The 20,709-nt window shown below is 38.8% G+C and overlaps 1 protein-coding gene across 1 annotated transcript; it reads right to left on the reverse strand.

Annotated features, from left to right (window-relative positions):
• Positions 1 to 2,711: 2,711 nt before the first annotated feature.
• Positions 2,712 to 20,394, reverse strand: LOC143297795 (1-acyl-sn-glycerol-3-phosphate acyltransferase delta-like). The gene is made up of 9 exons (XM_076610291.1): positions 20,131 to 20,394; positions 14,902 to 15,139; positions 13,300 to 13,469; positions 12,715 to 12,882; positions 10,744 to 10,897; positions 10,001 to 10,106; positions 7,772 to 7,850; positions 5,515 to 5,713; positions 2,712 to 4,673 (listed from the first exon to the last, which is right to left on the reverse strand). The coding sequence occupies exons 2-9, from the start codon at positions 15,077 to 15,079 to the stop codon at positions 4,528 to 4,530; spliced, it is 1,200 nt and encodes a 399-aa protein (XP_076466406.1). The 5' UTR covers positions 15,080 to 15,139; positions 20,131 to 20,394; the 3' UTR covers positions 2,712 to 4,527.
• Between the last annotated feature and the right edge of the window lie 315 nt (positions 20,395 to 20,709).

Consider the following 20,709-nt stretch of genomic DNA (forward strand, 5'->3'; position numbering starts at 1 on the left):
TTCATGAAGTGGACATTCAGCAAATAAATAATAGATGTAAGCTTGCTTCAAAGCGGACTTTGGAATGAAAGAAACTGGGGTATGTGAGCAGAAAGCACTTAGCACACACAAAACAGAAAAGCAACCGGAACAGGAATTCACATAAAGGAACGCAACAGGAGCTGCTTTTGGCAAAACTCTGTAACACACAGAAACTACAGTTTGTATTTGTATTTGTATTTCTTTTTATCACAACAGATTTCTCTGTGTGAAATTCGGGCTGCTCTCCACAGGGAGAGCGCGTCGCTATACTACAGCGCCACCCATTTTTTTGTATTTTTTCCTGCGTGCAGTTTTATTTGTTTTTCCTATCGAAGTAGATTTTTCTACAGAATTTTGCCAGGAACTACCCTTTTGTTGCCGTGGGTTCTTTTCCGTGCACTAAGTGCATGCTGCACACGGGACCTCGGTTTATCGTCTCATCCGAATGACTAGCGTCCAGACCACCACTCAAGGTCTTGTGGAGGGGGAGAAAATATCGGCGGCTGAGCCGTGATTTGAACCAGCACGCTCAGGTTCTCTCGCTTCCTAGGCGGACACGTTACCTCTAGGCCATCACTCCACTGCAGTTTGATATGTTAGCAAATATATAAACAGAAAAAAAAACATGACATTGTACAGCAGCAATGTATTCCTTTGCCCAAAAATCCCTTTATGACGCTTTGCTAGGAATATCAAACACTTTAATTATATTGGAAAATCCCTTTATGCTGCTTTTCAGCAACATCAAACACCGCAATAATGTTGAAAAGTCCCTTTATGCTGCTTTTCCAGCAATATCAAACATCCCTTTACCACTAGCGTGCACAGTACCGGAGCATGCAGAAAATGGTTTTCTACGTCCCAATTCTGACAATGGGGGATAAGTCTTAAGTGCATTTTTCTATATTTTGTCTACTTTTTAAGTGATATAAATGATTTTGCTGAACAAAAGTAATGTGACCCCGAGACAAAGAACTCTAAATAAACAATGGTGACTTACATCCAAATCTGTAACATAATTCTATCACAGTGAGGTGACAGCCCTTCACTGAAGAGCATTCCCATCAGCAGCAGCTAAGGGGTTAAAACTTCTGTACTCCCTCAATGCTGGACACTGTCCCTGACTCTGCCATGGACCACACACATGGTCAGTGTGGGCACAGCAAGAAGATAACACGGCTCTGCCCTAACAGTCTGACATTGTTGCCTGCAGTCCAGCCAACCAACTTGTCCAACTTAATAAAAACTCAACCTTGTTCAACACAAAACTCTGTCACATTGGGAAAAAAAAACACACAAAAATAAACCTCCTGCAAAACAACGAAAAATATGTGGTACAAAACAACACTGTTCATGACATATCAACAACTAAGCTCCTTTCGGCAAATAAGATTGTGATGACAACATCAGCCCTTCTGCTTAATCAATTATCCCCACATCATTTTTTTTCCTTCTTTCTTTTCAATCATGCATACATTACAATTAGCAGAAGAGATTGGACAACATTCCACAATAATGACCAGAGTTTGCAGATGAGGTCAGAGGTCTGAGGATTTTCAATTAAATTAAAGCATTTATTCAACTGCAGTCTGCTCCACTGCACTCCTTCAAACTGACGGAAATGTGGCATCAAAGCATCCACTGTCCTGATGACAGCTCCACATACAGTACAGAAAACACTACTGTTGCTATCTATCATCCCAATGTCCTTCTGTTGTACAGAATAGTACAGTATTCCCAATTATAATCAGATTAACTCAAGTTGTATTGAAAATATTCTGTAAGTATATATATATATATATATATATATATATATATATATATATATATATATATATATATATATATATAAAGTAGTAACTATCAAGAAAGCAAATCAGTCATTATCACATGCACTCAACACACTCCAAATTTTTGCCACAGCAATCATAAAAAGCTAAAGACTAAGACAAAGAAGAAAGAAGAAATCATTAGAAAAAAAATATATGATTTCATAGGACTAAGTCACATGATTTTCAAAGTGGAGCTCCTCAGTATAGAGAACATACAAAGAAAGAAAAAGCACATCATCACTACAACCAAGATGACAAACAAACTGGTCTCAGCATCATTCATTTAGCAATTAACGGTGATGAGAGACAACGGCTGAAACTCCTGACCACAACAACAGAGAGACATTACAAAAGCCACAGTCATAGCAAAATGCGTAACACAGCTGCCACAAAGAAAGCCACCACTTGCTGATGTGTGTCAATCCACAACAACCACACCCACAACCATCCGCCACTGTCTCCCACACTCTGTTGATGCTTTGTTGACCAACAACAAATTCCCTTCTAAAACAAGTAGAAATTCACACCAGTTCTGACAGAAATGATACTTGGATGCCACTCACTGATTTTAAAGCAGAAGACAAGAGTCCTTCTTGACATTATTGGAACTCAAACCAGAAAACACAAGGCAAACCAAATAAAGACCTATGATACATCTATTTATGAAAAGTTTACATCTTAAAATACTAAGTATGATAAAAAAAAAATTAAGAGTAGAAAACACAAGAAATTAACAACATCCAGATAAAATATTCCATATATGGAATACATTATGCTGAGCAATCTAAAGCATGATTTTTAAACACAACCAAAAAGTAGATGAAAACTGTATTAAAGAAGTTGCACGCAATAAGAAAATCTGCAGAAATTAAAAAAAACAAAAAACATGGAGTTCAGTTGGGGAAAAGAAATGGGAAGTTATTGTTTCTGGAAGAAGAAATACCTCCTCTCTCCCCTGTGGGGAGCTCTAAACCTTTCTGACCTAAGCTTTCAGTGCACAAGAAGTATGCTGGAAAGTGTTGATGCTCCCTAAAAAAAACATCCTTCCAAACAACAAAAACTACATGTATCCCGTCACAAAAGAGTCAACACCATTTGTGTTTCAATGAATAAGATCAAGGCATCATTATCGCCTTACAAAAAACATTCACTTCATCACATTGTATCATCTTTGCTTTCTCTTCAGGAGATAGTTGTATTGGCCAGTAACATACTTTTTCTGTTGTGACAGACTGGCTTTCTGCAAAAGTAAATCTCCCACTAACAGCCACACAGGTTCCCAGGTGGCAGAGACATTTATTTAAAATCAAGTTGTTGTAATGATGGCACAATAGCAGACATGCATTCATGGTTTTCAAAAGTGTAAGAAAATACTTCTATTATTCACACACAAAAAGATTACAGCATAAATCATACTTCATCATGATAATAACAGTGATAATAGTAATGGAGGGGACGGAGAATGAACAGGTTCCATGGCTGTAACAGACAATGACAGCAGCAGGCAGGGTGCTGACGCGCCTCCGGACACTAAAAATCAACTAACAAAACAAAATCTTCACAGCACTTAAAATAGAAAAAAAAAGAAAAGTCTCCTTCAGGAGAGCTGTTCCTCACTTCTCCTGCAAGGTAACAGGATGTGCAGGTGGACAGGCAGAAACTAAAGGGAAAGTCCCACCACAGTGGGTAAAATGCCACACGAATGAACTGTGACAGGTGTCAGGGATTAATAAAGATGCACTGACTGACTGATCCTACTGTATCCATCCTTGATAAAATCTTATGAATGTGGATGTTTAACGTCTATGATAAACAGACTTGTTTGAAGTTTACAATAAGCCGAGTAAGTTTAAAGTTTACAATAAAGAGACTAAGTTTGAAGTTTACAATTAACAGGCTGTGTCTGAAGTTCATAATAGAGTTAATCTGAACTTAACAATGTCATATTTAATTTGAAAATTACAAAAACAGAGTTAGTTTGAAGTTCACACCAAACAGAATTAGTTAAAAGATAATACTAAACCATTTGCAGAGACCCAGGCTTTGACACACAAGAAGTGACAACTGGCAGAGCTGGAAGAATCAGGTGAACAGTTCTTCAATGTGGAGCACTAGTAACTCTTCACAGAGTTAACAACGAAGAAGATGAAGATGTCAATAACATCACACACAACTGACTGAAATCTGTTGTTTGTAAACTATTTTTCACAAAAATCTGTTTTCCATGTGAATCACTGTCGCATGACCATATTTAACATCATGTAAAACCAACAAAAAGATTCCAAATCATTAGCAGCAAATGCTAAGACATAATAACATATGATACAATGTAAAAGCTGTTCTATCTTATTTGACAATTTCTGGTGCTGTTCTGCCGCTTTGTATGTTGTGTACAATGAGTTTCTATAAAGATGGGCACCCACTTTACATATACTCCCCTAAAATGGTTATTTCTAGCAAAATAATAAAATGATAATGGTTATGATAATAACAGTAGTAACAAGCAAGCAGGAAAAGAAGTCACATCACACCCATCAGCATGGAATGTGCACAAAGAAAACCTCTGATAACCCACAGGAAACAATCAGTGTGCAGCATGGATGGGTCACATCACACTGCTGCCACCTCCAAATCTTCCTCAAAAAATGATGTTTGCACAAAGCGGGGTGGTTGTCTAGGACTGCTTAGAATCGTCTGTGCTGGGTGAAGGATTGTTGTCAGTCTGACCATTCTGCTGCTCCTGTTTCTGGGATGTTGTTCCATAGGATGACCCGCTTGTCGTTTCCGTCACACGAACCATCAGGCGAAGGACAACAGAAACTGAATAAAACATAAGTGCAAAGAAAACATGTCAACAATGTATTCTTCTTCTTTTTCTTCAGTCAAGGGCTGCAACTCCCACATCCACTCGTGTACATAAGTGGGCTTTTAAATGTATGACCGTTTATACCCTGCCATGCAGGCAGCCATACTCTGTTTTCGGGGGGGTGCTTGCTGGGTATGTTCTTGTTTCCATAACCCACTAAACACTCACATAGATTACAGGATCTTTAATGTGCATATTTGATCTTCTGCTTGCGTATACACATGACGGGGGTTCAGGCACAAGCAGGTCTGTGCATATATTGACCTGGGAGATCGGAAAAATCTCCACCCACCAGGCGCCGTTACCGAGATTTGAACCCGGGACCCTCAGATTGAAAGTGCAACACTTTAACCACTCGGCTATTGCACCCGTCAACAATGTCTGGATTCCCTGATGTTTGGAAACTGAAGATGACAAATCCTTATCAGTTGCCCTGCTATGGCATAAACAGTAAAATAGCATAAAACTTTCCATCTGTTAACAACCAAAGCAGCTAAGGTACATCTGGTAATAAGTCATAATTAATCTGTTCTAATCTATAAGTTGAAACATCAGTTTGCTATTTTTCTTCTTCTTTTTTTTGTTTTTTTTGTTTTGTTTTTTTTGCTTTTTCTTTCTTTGAATGTAATTAACATCAAGCCATCAACCACAAAGAAACAAACACACCCAAATACACACACACACACACACACACACACACACACACCATAAGAAAAACTGACTGAATCATCAACAAAGTGTTGATAATATAACAGATCAAAAAAAAAAATTTCCAAAAAAGCGAAAAGCACTGACCGAGAGCCACGATGCCAAGAAAGAGGAGTTTCTGTGTGATGGTGCCGGACATGAAGGTGTTGGTGATGAAGTAGAAGAGAGGCACACAGGTCAGCACGGCCCAGAACAGCCACATCACCAGGTCATTCACACGCCACGGCACCACTTTGCCCTCCTCATTAAACTTGCCATTCTTCAAAAAGTCATCATACAACTGATCCTGCAAACAAAAAAACCCCACAAAAAACACCATGTAATTAAACTCATGACTGCTGCTAATGAGTACACTCGTCAGAGAAGGGCTCTTGCCTGAGATAAGACTGAGGCCAGGATGTCAGTCATAATTTCTTCATTTGCATTTGGGGCTGCTTATTTTTCTTATTTCTTTTTTTATCAATTACAACACTCAAAAGCAAAATAAAAGTTGTTCTTGCACTTAAATTGATGCCACACTGATTTCACTTCACCAGGGTTCAACAGCAGGCAAAACAGACAAAACTTAAACAGCAAACATGTTCAGTAACTGTTTGCTCCTACCGAGAAATAATATGGATACTTTCCAATTCATACAAGACATTCAAGAATAAGGTTCTGAAAGTGGATGTCAAACAATCGTGTTCAAAATATGGAAGTCAAACAATTAGGTTAACAAAGTGGAAGTCAAACAATTAGGTTCACAAAGTGGAAGTCAAACAATTAGGTTCACAAAGTGGAAGTCAAACAAGGTTCACAAAGTGAAAGTCAGTCAGGTTCACAAAGTGGAAGTCAAACAATAAGGTTCTAAAAGTGAGAGTACAATTGGGTTCACAAAGTGGAAGTCACAGGTTCACAAAGCAGAAGTCAAACAATACAGTACTCAAAGTGAAAGTCAAACAATTGGGTTCACAAAGTAGAAGTCAAACAATAAGGTTCTCAAAGTGAAAGTCAAACAACTTTCACAGAGTGGAAGTCACATGTTCTCAAAGTGAAAATCAAACAATATGGGTTCACAAAGTGGAAGTCAAACAATTAGATTCACAAAATGGAAGTCAGTCAGGTTCAGAAAGTGGAAGTCAGTCAGGTTCACAAAGTGGAAGTCAAACAATTAGGTTCACAAAGTGAAAGTCAGTCAGGTTCACAAAGTGGAAGTCAAACAATTAGGTTCACAAAGTGAAAGTCAGTCAGGTTCACAAAGTGGAAGTCAAACAATTAGGTTCACAAAGTGAAAGTCAGTCAGGTTCACAAAGTGGAAGTCAAACAATTAGGTTCACAAAATGGAAGTCAGTCAGGTTCACAAAGTGGAAGTCAAACAATTAGGTTCACAAAATGGAAGTCAGTCAGGTTCACAAAGTGGAAGTCAAACAATTAGGTTCACAAAGTGGAAGTCAGTCAGGTTCACAAAGTGGAAGTCAAACAATTAGGTTCACAAAATGGAAGTCAGTCAGGTTCACAAAGTGGAAGTCAAACAATTAGGTTCACAAAGTGAAAGTCAGTCAGGTTCACAAAGTGGAAGTCAAACAATTAGGTTCACAAAGTGAAAGTCAGTCAGGTTCACAAAGTGGAAGTCAAACAATTAGGTTCACAAAGTGAAAGTCAAGCAATTGGGTTCACAAAGTGAAAGTCAAGCAATTGGGTTCACAAAGTGGAAGTCAAGCAATTGGGTTCACAAAGTGGAAGTCAAGCAATTGGGTTCACAAAGTGGAAGTCAAGCAATTGGGTTCACAAAGTGGAAGTCAAGCAATTGGGTTCACAAAGTGAAAGTCAAGCAACTGGGTTCACAAAGTGGAAGTCAAGCAATTGGGCTCACAAAGTGAAAGTAAAACAAACACAGTTCACAAAAAGTTAAGGCCATTTGGGAACTTGCAAAGTTTATTTCTTGGGTGCATGGAGATAGGACGCTACATTTTTGACAAACAGCATTGTATCTATCCAATGTAATGAGCACCACTCATAACCAAAGGTGCATTCTTGCACATGCACTTCCATTGTTTACACAGCTATTATTCATAAACTGCTGGACAACCATAAATGCTTGGCTGAAACAGATTTTTCCGAGCATATTTTTCATGCTGTTCACGGTGCACATGTGCCTGAAACAGCCGCTTGTGTATCATGCACTGAGAGGCCAGTGGTAGACCATAAACAGACAACATGATTTAAATAACCTCTAGACCTTTTCTTGAAAAACATTTTATGAAAACATACTTTTGAGTGGTCCATAACTTTTTGTGAAGTCTGTACATTCACAAAGTGAAAGTCAAACGATGTTGCAGGTGTGAAAAGGTTTGACAATACGTACCTTCTGTCTGAAAACATCCCTCAGCCACACCCCACATGCTTCATCTGTCTCGATGGGCACCTCTTCCAGCGGTACACGTCTGTTGAAAGACATTTACTTAAGTTTTATTATCATTATTATTAACACTTATATAGTGCCTGTACTCACTCAGTCAGAGACCAAACTCTAAGCCCTTTACAAACACATCATTTGTGCAACAGGCTCACTGCCATTGACAGGTGCCTGTGCCTTTCGGTTTCAGCAGGCACTAAGTATGCATTTATCATGAAATTAACTAATGTTCTTGACTTCTACTGGCAAAGGTGTCTATTTTTGAAATTACACACTCATAAACACATAAAAACGCCAATACATATCTACATGTGCGCGCGCGCGCACACACGCACACACACACACACACACAAACACACACACAAATTCACATTCACACCAAACTCCCACACTAGTCATCAGATTATTGACTTCCATGCACAATGATTATTCAGCTGCTGTCAAAAGCTCTGTTACAGAAACATAAGATGGACTCTGAAGTCTACATCAGACTGTTGGTCTATAATGATGCAGGGTTACATGAGCACTGCACTGAGCCATGCTAAGAAAACTTGATGCCTGTAAAAGGGACTGCTGACCAGAACCAGTAAATCACCTTCTTCCTAATTCCTGCTGCTCAAAAATGGCACAAGAGATGGGAAGCACAACTACAGAATGGAGGGGAGTGCTGGTCTGGTGTAATGCCCCAACAAAGAAATGAGTGTCTACTGTGAGTGTCCACTAGACTGGTGATCGTCTTGGTGCTTGTCTTTCTGATGAGACAATAAACCAGTCTTGTGTGCATCATGCATATACCACATGTTTATGAACCCATGGTAGCAAAAGGGTTGTCCCTGGCAAACTTCTGTACAAAAATCCATGTTGGTAAGGCACAAACACCTGCAGATAGAAATAAAACTGCACTGCACTGTGGTGATGCCCCTGGGAGAGCAACCCAAATTCACACAGAGAAATCTGTTGTGACAAAAGGCAATACAATACAAATACAATACAACTGGGAAGAAAAATGATAAACAATGTACTTCAAGTAGGAACACAGAGAAAGACGAGACCGAACAAACACTACAATGTAAACCACTTGCACCCTGGCCATTGAGCTATTTAACTAAGCACTGAAGGGTGGGAACAGCCCCAACTGACTGAGGTGGAGTATGGAGATGGAGGTGTGTTTGTACAGCAAACATCTCCAAACACTAAATAAACACTGGTGATGGCCTGCCATGTCTTCTCTTCACTGCAGGACATCAATGATACAAAACCCTTGAGACAGTGTATTGTGGGGACTGCTTCAGCTCTGGTAAAGACATTCAGGGCCAACCACAACATGGGGCCTACCATAGCTATCTGCATTCTTGTTAGAGAAAATGAATCATGCAACGACACACAGTGGCTGCCTACACAAAGAGCTGATAAAAAAAGGATCAAATATGCAATCCTCTAAGGCTAAGAAGTGCATTCATTGATCTCATCTTTGTTTGTCAGAGTGCAACAGCTGGGAATTGCAAGCAATAACTTTTACAACAGGCAGGTAAAATCAAAACATCAAAACCCTGAGATGAAACCACACACATCAAAACTAGCTTGCTCAGCAAAAATAAGAGGCAGGCAGGTGGATTATTCAGTTTAAATACATCAGCTTTTATGAAGCGAGTTAACCATACATGATATCTAATTTAGCAAACAAATCACACAAATTCAATCGTTCACACACTAACATAGTGAAATGGAGACAGACAATCAAACATTACTCATGTAGATCACACCAGTTCACACCACAGCTCACAAAGTGACAGGATACTATCCAGAACACAACCCAATAATGTCCAGAAGTGCTTTTTTTTTTTTTACCCATGGCCAGCTCCTACAAACAGTTAAGTATACTTTCAGCTCAAATGGGAAGACTGGGGTAACACAGTCAAGTCATGTACTTCACTGATGCATCTTTGGAAGTGTTGCTCAAATTTCCTGACCAACACTGGTTAACACTGGGACATATTACGAAAGGACAGCCTTGTCAAGTAGTCCTAAACCTAAATAGACCCCCAGTTACAGCATCTTCATCACCCCACCATCATTCATCAACATTAAAATAGAGAAAAGTCCAAAAGTTCTGGGACACACACACACAATAAAAAGACCTGAGGAAAGAAGGACACAAAGAAAAACCAGTGTACGTACACAACATGGAAGTGAGCGAGAAGAGGCACTCCGTTGATGATGTTCATCAGTGTGGGTTTGGGGCCAGTGCTGGGGAATCCCACAGTGGCATTGTACAGGGCGGGAACTGCAACATGCACACACAGCAAGTAGAACAGGGATCAATGAATACATGGTTCAAAAAGAAAATGGGCGTGTGCACTGATCAACACATTTAATATTTTAACCCCTTGACTGCTGAACCACTTTAGTGGTATGAGTTTAAAAAGCGATTAACCCCTGAAAACAGAGTATGGCTGTCTACATGGTGTGGTAAAAACAGTCATACACGTAAAAGTCCACCAGTACATGTGAGTGAATATCGGAGCTGCAGTCCATGAACGCAGAAGAAGAAGAAGAAAATAATGCAAGAAAATAAATAATATATATATAGTATCAAAGCAAATATGCAAACTTCATTGAACACATTCAACATTCACAAAACATGTGTATTTGTTTAACTGTTTTTAGAAGAGAGAAATAATCATTACAATAATTAAATTTTAGGATTTGAAAGCACACTGTCACAAAATGTTTGTCACTGGGTCTTCATTTTGACACACACTCACACATTTACACGCACATGCACATAAACACATACACACACACACTTACATACTTAGACACACACACACACACACACATGCACAGCCATCCGTACACAGCACACATACACAAACACACACACATTCACAGCCAGCTTCCCACCTGCCCACAACACCCACCTTTCCCCTTCATGCCATGCATGGACAGCACGAATCCCTTGGTTCTGGGCAGCAGGGTGTGTTTGGTCATGGGGTAACCTTTGGCACGGCACACCTCCTGACTGGCCTTCAGCTTCTCCTCTGTGAAGCGGGTACCCTCTGGAAACAGCAACACCTGCACACACAAGGCAACACCTGCTGTCACACCTGAATTACCACCTGTTTTGTTTTTTTTATACCTTGTAGGCACAATGCAGGGTTCCCACAGAGGTGACCAAAGAAAATTGTATACTTTTTTCCAGACCAGACATAATTTCCCATGCTAAACGCAATGCCAAACTGAATTTTTAAACATTCATTTGTTGCACCACTGACGTCAGAGATTGGTGGATATAATGAAATCAATGTTCAATTGTTACCTTTTTTTTCCTTTTTTTATGCAGTAAGCTCTTTGTTGAATGGTACTGGTCAAGGATTTCATCTAAATTCTTACATCTTTCCAGATACTGAAGGGCAAAACATATTTTTCCATGACTTTTCCAGACTTCCACAACTGTGCAAACTCTATGCGGTACCGGAATCAGTTAAGCACTGGACTTCACATCCAGTATTTACCAGTGATCATCATGTTTCGTCCTTAGGAAATGCATTTTACTCAGGTTTTCCTCACTCCACCCTTGTGTGAATGGCTATCTGACTTCTGTTGGAAAACGTTAAAACCTTCCTATACTGAGCCTTAGACAAAGTGGATATGAATTAACTGCTCCATAAAAGTCCACAGGAGCTCTTACCTTTTTAATTTTACCTATAGATTAAGAAAATATTTATAACCAACAGTGTCAAGGTTATGCTATCAATTCATTCACATACAATTAAAAACTCAAGTTAGCTGGTACTTCCAATTTCTTAATGGGCTGATTTTTTTTTTTTTTTTTTTTTTTTTTTTGTAACTGCTGCTTCCACAAACGGCACTCTCAAACTACACAGTCTCTTTCCACAAACGGCACTCTCAAACTACACAGTCTCTTTCCACAGATGGCACTCTCAAACTACACAGTCTCCTTCCACAAATGGCACTCTCAAACTACACAGTCTCCTTCCACAAATGGCACTCTCAAACTACACAGTCTCCTTCCACTAATGGCACTCTCAAACTACACAGTCTCCTTCCACAAATGGCACTCTCAAACTACACAGTCTCCTTCCACAAATGGCACTCTCAAACTACACAGTCTGTAAGAATTCCCTGAAAAGTGATCAAACGAAACTGCTATCTATTCTTCAACTACAAAACAAACAAACAAAAAAACAAACATGCATGCACGCACACACACACACACATACACACACAAACACTCAATATGAACACAGATCTGTTCCAAAATGTATTTGTGTGCATCATTTCAAAACTCAAGCCTAATTGTATTGTATTGTATTGTGTTGTATTGTGTTGTATTGTGTTGTATTGTATTGTATTGTATTGTATTGTTGTATTGTACTGTAATGTATTGCAATGTATTGCATTACACTGCATCACACTATACTGTACTGTACTGTACTGTACCATACTATACTGAACTGTACTGCACAGTACTGAACTGCACTGTACTGTGCTGTACCATATTACTTTTTGTCCCAACAGATTTTTGTTTGAGAAATTCAGCTGCTCTCACAGTGGATTTCTCTACAGAATTTGCCAGGACAACTCTTTTGCTGCTGTAGTTCTCTTACCTGCAGTAAGTGCAAGCTGTGCACAGGACCTCAATTAATCATCTAATTCAAATGACTAACACCAACACTCAAGATCTTGTGGAGGAGGCAGGGAGCAAAAATCTCTTTCTGGACTTGAACCCGTACACACCCCCTTCCTAGTCAGGCACATTAACATTAAGCCACTGGTCCACAACTTAGGTGCAATACCATTAGGCCACTGCTGATCAAATCAGCATAAATCAATGCAGAATACACAAATGACAAACAAAATATGCTCACTGTAATCCAGTAGCCCTCAGGGTAGTCCACAATGCGTGCCACATCATGAGCAATGATTCTGCGGTCATGGTCCCACTGTCTCTTGAGGAAAATGCTCTCCGTGAAGTACCAGGCCCAGCCAATCAGTGGAACATAGCGCAGCATCTCCTTCCCAAAAATCTTTGTGCCCTGGAAATATTGGTACAAGATACCATCAACTGTAATTCATATTCAAATTTAAGATTAGAAAGGTACCATATCTTTTCAGACTTGGAGAATCATTTCATAGGTAAATATGCAACTAAAACTTTAAAAAAAAAGTTATTTCCCTGGTCGATATTCATACCAAAAAAAAAAAAAAAAAAAAATCACAGGTTATTCATTCAAAATATAAAATGAAAAAATCTAGTTCCTGCATTAGCCCAGGACCTACCCCCAGCATACCAAAGTAACAGGACTTAACCCAGCATACCAAAGCAACAGGACCTACCCCCAGCATACCAAAGCAACAGGACCTACCCCCAGCATACCAAAGCAACAGGACCTACCCCCAGCATACCAAAGCAACAGGACCTACCCCCAGCATACCAAAGCAACACGACTTACCCCCAGCATACCAAAGCGCTCGGACAGGATCCATGCCATGAGCCAGTCGATGTCATACTTGTGGTTCATCATGACCAACACATGCTCCTTGCCCACCAGCTTCTTGTCCTCCTCGTCCATGTAGATCAGAACCTCTGTGCCTGACCACCACTGGGCCAGGAAGGTGAACTCTGGGGGCAGAGGGCACACAATAAGCCTTTTGCCAGAGGGGAGACAAGAGAATGAGCCTTCTGCGAGAGGGGAGACAGACAGAGGAAACAAGTCATTAGTCATTCCGATGAAATGATAAATTGTGGTCCTGTGTGCAACATGCACTTAGTACACACAAAGAACCAACAGCAAAAAAAACCAAAAAAAAACAAAAAAAAGTATTGTCCCTGGTAAATTTCTTCAGAAAAATCCACATTAATAGTGAAACAAATACACTTGCAGACGGAAAAACGAAAAGGGTGGTGCTGCATTCTGGTGACACATTCTCCCCAAGAGAGTGGCCCCAATTTCATGCTGAGAAATCTGTTGTAACAAAAAGAAACAGATTACAAGAGAATGAGCCTCCTGAGAGAGAGAAGACACAGAGGGGAGACAGCAGAATGTGCTTTCTGTCTCAGGGCTGGAGGTCAGCTTCAGTCTCTCCAGGAGGCGTCACTGCGCTCAGACAAATCCATGTTCGCTACACCACATCTGCCAAGGTCAGTAGATGCATATACATACTGTATACATTTGTACTATCAGGGTGGATTTCTTTTACATGTAGTCCTCTACAGAACTTTGCCGGAGGACAGACGTATTTTGCCATGGGTTCATTTCCAGTGCCCCAAGTACGTGCTGCACACAGGACCACAGTTTATCATCACATCCAAATCCAAATTATCAACATTTACTTTAACTTTAAGGCAAATCTTTCTGTGATCCAAAATTTAAAACAGTCAAACTTAATGCATCTTCATTCCACAATCACTCTAGCTGCTAATGAACATCGCTGAGATCCAAAAGTAAAAAGGCCCTGAGTGACAACATGCAAACAAGCCAGATGGACAATTAATATAACAACAAAACAAACCAACAACAACAAAATTATCAGCACTGAATTATCTGTAATGAAGCAGATACACTTACTTCCAGATCATGATTATGCACATTCCTTTTGAATCAACCATTTCCATCTCTTTCCTTCATTTGATTTATTACTAAATGCTACCCATTTATTTAAACATGGATTTTGTTTGTTTGTATTTCAGGCATACATTCTTTTTTTTTTAAACTGATTTCTTTTTTGAAAGAGAGAAAGTTCTGCAGATGCTTCCTAATCCGGTAATCGATCTGGTTCAACGTACTTAAGAAATGAAATTATTTTGATCAACTGAAATGCGTCTATCTGGAAAGAAAAAAACCTCAAATGAGTCTGTGTGGGAATCACATTTCTCAAACAATGAATGCTGTTCCAACTATAGAATACCAGATCTCAACTCAGAGCACCAAAATCCTTGAGCATGATATAAGCTGTTAGCTTGTTTTTGCTCTGCTGTTTATGTGTACAAATTTAATAAGTTTTCTAGATAAAGATTTGTTCAAACCAACTCCATAAAACAGCAAAATACGTACGACTCCAGTGAGCATAGGCCAGATGGACGTTAATTTTGCGGTAAAGTTGACGGTCGAACGGCCAAATGACTGTGGACAGCAGCATCAGACTGCAGACGATGAGTCCGCTGGTGATGAAGATGTAGCCTAGCAACAGCTGAGGCACAATCCAACCCTTCAGCATGCCCCCTATTGACATCTTGACTTTCAGTGATGAGAATCAAACCTTTACAATGTGTTGTCTTCCTTCAGAAGATACCTGCAATTTATAAACAAAAAAATACAATCACGGTGGTGATCAAGCTGGCTTGACAGAGCAAAATCAATGTACAAATGAGTAAATAAAATCAATACATGATTCTTTTGTTCATCGTGTCTGATTCTGACATCTGAGCTGAGTGTATTTAACTCTGTTGATATGGGTCAAAAGCCTAAACAATAAATATGTCAGTATCAGTATACTTATCTGATATTTGACAAATTCTTGCTTTTGCTTTCAAATTTCAGTCTTGTTTTCATTGTCTTCAAACCAATCGTTAAGTTACTTCAAGTCTCCACTCTCAGCTCTTTCAAGTCTGGCCTTAAAACCCACCTCTTCCCAAAATAGCTCCCCCCCCCCCCCCCCCCCCCCCCCCCCCCGCCCCCTTGCCTGCCCTTCCTGTCTTTAGTTTCTACAGTTTTAGAGTTATGCATGCGTGTGAATGGGTGGTGCAAAAGTGCTTTGGTTTGTCTCTGTACAAGATTCAGCGCAATATAAATACCATTATTATTATTATTATTAAGTTTCTGAATATTTTTAAAAAATCTGAACATATAAAACATTCTTGACTACACACTCAAACTGATGGCTATAACTTGGGAGCATGAAAAGATACTGAGTTGGGCAGAATATAATCTAAACTCTGAACACTAAATGTGCCAATCCAGGAAAAAATCTCACACACACACACACACACACACACACACACACACACACACACCACTAGAAGACACATGCTTCTATTTAGAAATTTGCAAGGATACTTCATGAATCTATTTTAACATCACAGTATGCCGAACAACAAGCAGCAGAGGAAAACAAATACACCAAACAGTGAAACATCTCTTCTGTTATTTAAAATTTGTATGACCTTGAAAAAAAGCTGAAAAAGAGGATACAGCAATAAATGGAAAACAAGCAGTCATTACAGTTGATCTATGCCACCATTCAATATCAAACAACTGTTTTTGTACTTGAATGGTAAGTTCATCATTCTATGGCAGATTGTTGCTGTCACAAGCTTCAACTAAAGATCAAGTCTTCTTGTATTAGGTGCAATGATTTTGCCTGACAAAACGTCAACAGAAATGTAAAGTGAAACTTCACAACTTAAAAATATAATCTCCCTACAACTACACAGGAAAAAGTACTAACAGCCTCAACATAGACTGAAAAGTTGTTAAAGACATAATGACAGCAGAAGACCACACACCACAACAAACTGTAATTGAAGCAAGCCACTAGTATGACAAGCGAGGCTGTCAGTGTTACCAGTAGGAAAGACATACTGCAAGCATGAATGGAGGAGATAAACTCACAACACTTCATCACTGTCTTTGCCTGCCTAAAGCTCAACAGACCCAGCCACTCTCGCACTGAACTGTTCAAAGATCAGCAGATTTGAAAACACTAAAACAAGCTTCTTTTGATCCTGAGATATGTCAGGAATTATCCAGCCTCAGTATGTGCTTATAATTTTCATACTGCACACAAGGTTCTGTGCAAGATCAAAATGATAATGACTGAAAAAAGGCGCTTTCCAATCCACGTACCACAGCCCAGCAATCTAAACCCGTATCACAATTTGTTTTTGGTTTGGTTTTGTTGTAAACTGGTTTCAAAGTCTAATCATATTGAACTGAGTCTCTGAACCAAGCTCTGTAGAACTTTGCTATCAAAAGCAGTGAACCATGGACTGTGTGTGCCCTCAGGGAACTGTTAACTGTTGACACCGAGACACCAAGGTCCAATTACTATAATTACAATATTCAGAATTTATTATTTTATATAGCAATATATATATATATATATATATATATATAGTAAAGTAGTGGTTGTTTTTTGTTGTTGTTTTTTGTTGTTGTTTTGTTTTGTGGGTTTTTTGTTTTTTTGTTGCTGTTTTTTTTCTGAGACATTTTTAGCATGCATTACACAATATTACTCTATGGTCTATAGTGTATGTATCAATTGTATGTATGCAATCTTTTCTTCCACTGATAAGCTGGCACTGACTTCATGATTTCATATTAAAATAAATTGGCTGAGAGCGGGTGGGCCCGTCTTTTCACTGTTAGCCGCGCGAAATTTGGCCAAGCAGAGCAAACCGATAGGCCTAGTTTGCATCAGTTTGACATGGTACAGTATATGACACCAAAATAAAAATTAAAGTTTGTGATTGTAAGCAGTGAACTGTGACAAACCTGTTTTCATATCACAATATTATATTATATTATATTATATTATATTATATTATATTATATTATATTATATTATCATGACAATCTGCAAGCACAGGAGTTTTCTTTCTCACTCCTATTCTCATTGCTGAGACTGTGAGAGAGTCAGTTAAAGACCCGAATCATCCAAACAATAAAATCCTGCTCTTTCTATCCAGTCATTCCTAGAACAGGGTTCTCACTTCATCAGTTCATGAAAAGGTAACAAAGATGGTATAAATTCACCATCTATGCACTTGGGTTTTGTTCCTTTCACAAATTTATGTTTATGAATATTGTCACAATACTGGAGCCATTAAAAAGATACTGCAATTATAATTTGTACTTGTGGTCATACAAAATTATATATATATATATATATAATTATTATCATTGTTATTATTATTATGAGCATTTCCGCCTAATCTTGAAAATAGGCCCAAGGTGTTTACAAATAGAATACATATATGTAAATATCAAAAAGGAAAAACTGAACACAGGATACCAAACATCACTGTAAACTATCCATCCCCCCCCACACACACACCCAACCCCCCCATACCCCCTCCCACAAACACACACACACACCCTCACGCATACACATGCACAATAGTCAATACATATGTGCACACACACACACAAGTCATAGCACACAATTGTAAATTGTACACAATCAAAAATACTACCAATAAATTCTGAAACTATCAAAACTCACTCACCCACAGTCACAAAATAATAGTCATTTTAGTTCATACTGGAAATGGATGAGCTGTTGAAAATTAATCAGGAGGAGAAATGGTGAGTCTTCAGAATGGATTTGAAAGATTGCAGCCAAGATGAGTGACGCAGAAGCTGAGGAAGTTGATTCCAAAGAAAGGGGGCTTGGTATGAAAAACTGCGTTGGCCATACGTTTTGATTCGAGCAGGGAGGATCCTAAGCATACGGGTGTCAGAAGAAGAGCGGAGTTGGCGTGAGGGTATCTGATATGTATGGATGAATGAGATCAGAAAGACACTGTGGACCAGAAGCCTCAACTGACTTAAAACAAAGAAAGACGATTCTGTAAATAATTCTTTCTTGTACTGGGAGCCAGTGTAAAGTATAAAGGAGAGGAGAGATGTGATCAAATTTACAGGAACGAAAGACAAGACTGAAGATAAGGATAGACAGTTTCTCAAATTTATAGGACAGTTACTACCTATTTGAAAAGGGTCCAAGCACTACTTAAGAAAGAAAGAAAAAAGGATTTGTTGACTTTTAGTTTCATAAGAGAAAAGAAAACAAAAATATATCTATGGATTTGTTGACTTTTAGTTTTATATAATCTAATATCTAATTTTCAATCAAAGTGTACAAAGTTGCTACCTATTTGAAAAGGGTCCAAGCACCACTTAAGAAAGAAAAAAACAAAAACAAAAAAATATATATGGATTTGTTGACTTTTAGTTTTATTAATATATATATATATATATATATATATATATATATATAGATAGATAGATAGATAGATAGATAGATAGATTTGTTGACTTTTAGTTTTATATAATCTAATATCTAATTTTCAATCAAAGTATACAAATTTTCTCCAGTACTGTAAGAGTAATAGTAATAATCTTCCATATAAACAGTGACAGACTTTACTGAAGTGATTCATAGCATAATGATAATCTAATACTAATGCCTATGTACCTTAAGGCTAAGCAAAATTTTATCATTATCAAAATTATGTATTTGAATTCAATGCAAATATCAGAAAAATGTTTGTGTGGACCATAACTTGGGCTTTCTGACCAATACTTTCTGCTGACTAAGGCCATCAGTCAAGTGGCCCCTGGCCCCACTCAACCCCCACATCCCCACGCCCCCAAACCCCGCCCCCCCAACCAATGTGTGTGTGTGTGTGTGTGTGTGTGTGTGTGTGTGTGTGTGTGTGTGTGTGTGTGTGTTGTTGTTGTTGTTGTTGTTGTTGTTGTTGTTGTTGTTGTTGTTGTTTGTTGTATGTGTGTGTGAGTGTGTGTGACAGAGAGACAGACAGACAGACAGACAGACAGATACTGAGACAGGCAGACAGACAGACAGAGAGATTTTGTGTGTGTGTGTGTGTGTGTGTGTGTGTGTGTGTGTTTGTGCGTAAATAAGAGAAATATAAAAATCAGAATATACATTTGTTTGCAAGATACATGTACACAATTTCACTTCACAGGAAAGGGGTGGCTGATGCACACGGGCAAGGGGGTGGATAGGAAAAGAACATGCTCAATAAAAAGGGGGTGGACATGAAGAACAAGAGAAACATTTATCACTAATATCAGCAACAGGCATTAGAATGAATATTTATCTAAACTAGCTGCACACACAATTCACATTACTAGTTTCTATTGTCTTAATCACTGAATAATTTGGATTTTAATCATTCTAATCAATGCCAGGTTGAAGGGTTTAAAATACAAAGTTTAAATCTTCACTTTCGTGACATGAATAACTGTGTACATTTTGTCTTTCACAGAACAGTTCAGTTTCAAAACTGAACAGACATACATTTGTATTCGCCTGTTTTACATTTCAGTAAATCACTAAATGCCTTACCAAAAGATGTCATAGTCAAGAGAACAAACGGACTTTGCACCATTTACACTGCGGCTGACTTTGCTATGCATCTGCGATCTACAATGTGGAAATCATGTTTCGAAATCTTAAATCCACATGCTGTAAACTCACTGTTTAAAACCTTAATGTACTTTCATTCAAATCCGGTAAGTGCAAGTGGGACAAACCTGCTTTTTCGATTCCCAAGCAGAATGGCAAAAAATCGACAAACGCACACTTGACAACACCTATGGTGAACCAACCACTTGTCGAGGAACTTGAACTCTGTTCCCTGTTCGCTTTGCGTCTCACGTCGAGCGTGTCACGCCTATCTTTCTATCTAACACTGCGTTGGTTTCGAAGGCAAGCAGCCAGTTCTAATCACAAATATTTATCTTAATCCCCTCTAGTTTCTGTATCAAAAGAAGTAAAGTTCGACTGGAACAACACAGAGAAATCTGTGACTTTTATCCGAAATTTGTAGAACAACAACGAAGCGAACCAATCCTGTGATTGTCCACCTTGATTGCCCGCCTTGGTACCCTCGCCCCAGCTGGACTCAACACCAAAGAGTGACGGCAGTGGTCTTCCAGGCATTCTCTAACCCCTTTCTGACCCTTGCCCTCTTTCTCTTTTCCTCTATTTCTCCTCCACCCCTTATCCTGTTTTTTGTTTATATACTTTCTTATTTTGATTCATTTTATTGTATTTATCTATTTATATATTATATTCTCCTTTTCTTTCTTTTCTTCTTTTCTCTCTCTCTC

Source organism: Babylonia areolata, chromosome 23 (genome assembly GCF_041734735.1).
Source record: "Babylonia areolata isolate BAREFJ2019XMU chromosome 23, ASM4173473v1, whole genome shotgun sequence".
In the NCBI taxonomy this organism is placed as follows: domain Eukaryota; kingdom Metazoa; phylum Mollusca; class Gastropoda; order Neogastropoda; family Buccinidae; genus Babylonia; species Babylonia areolata.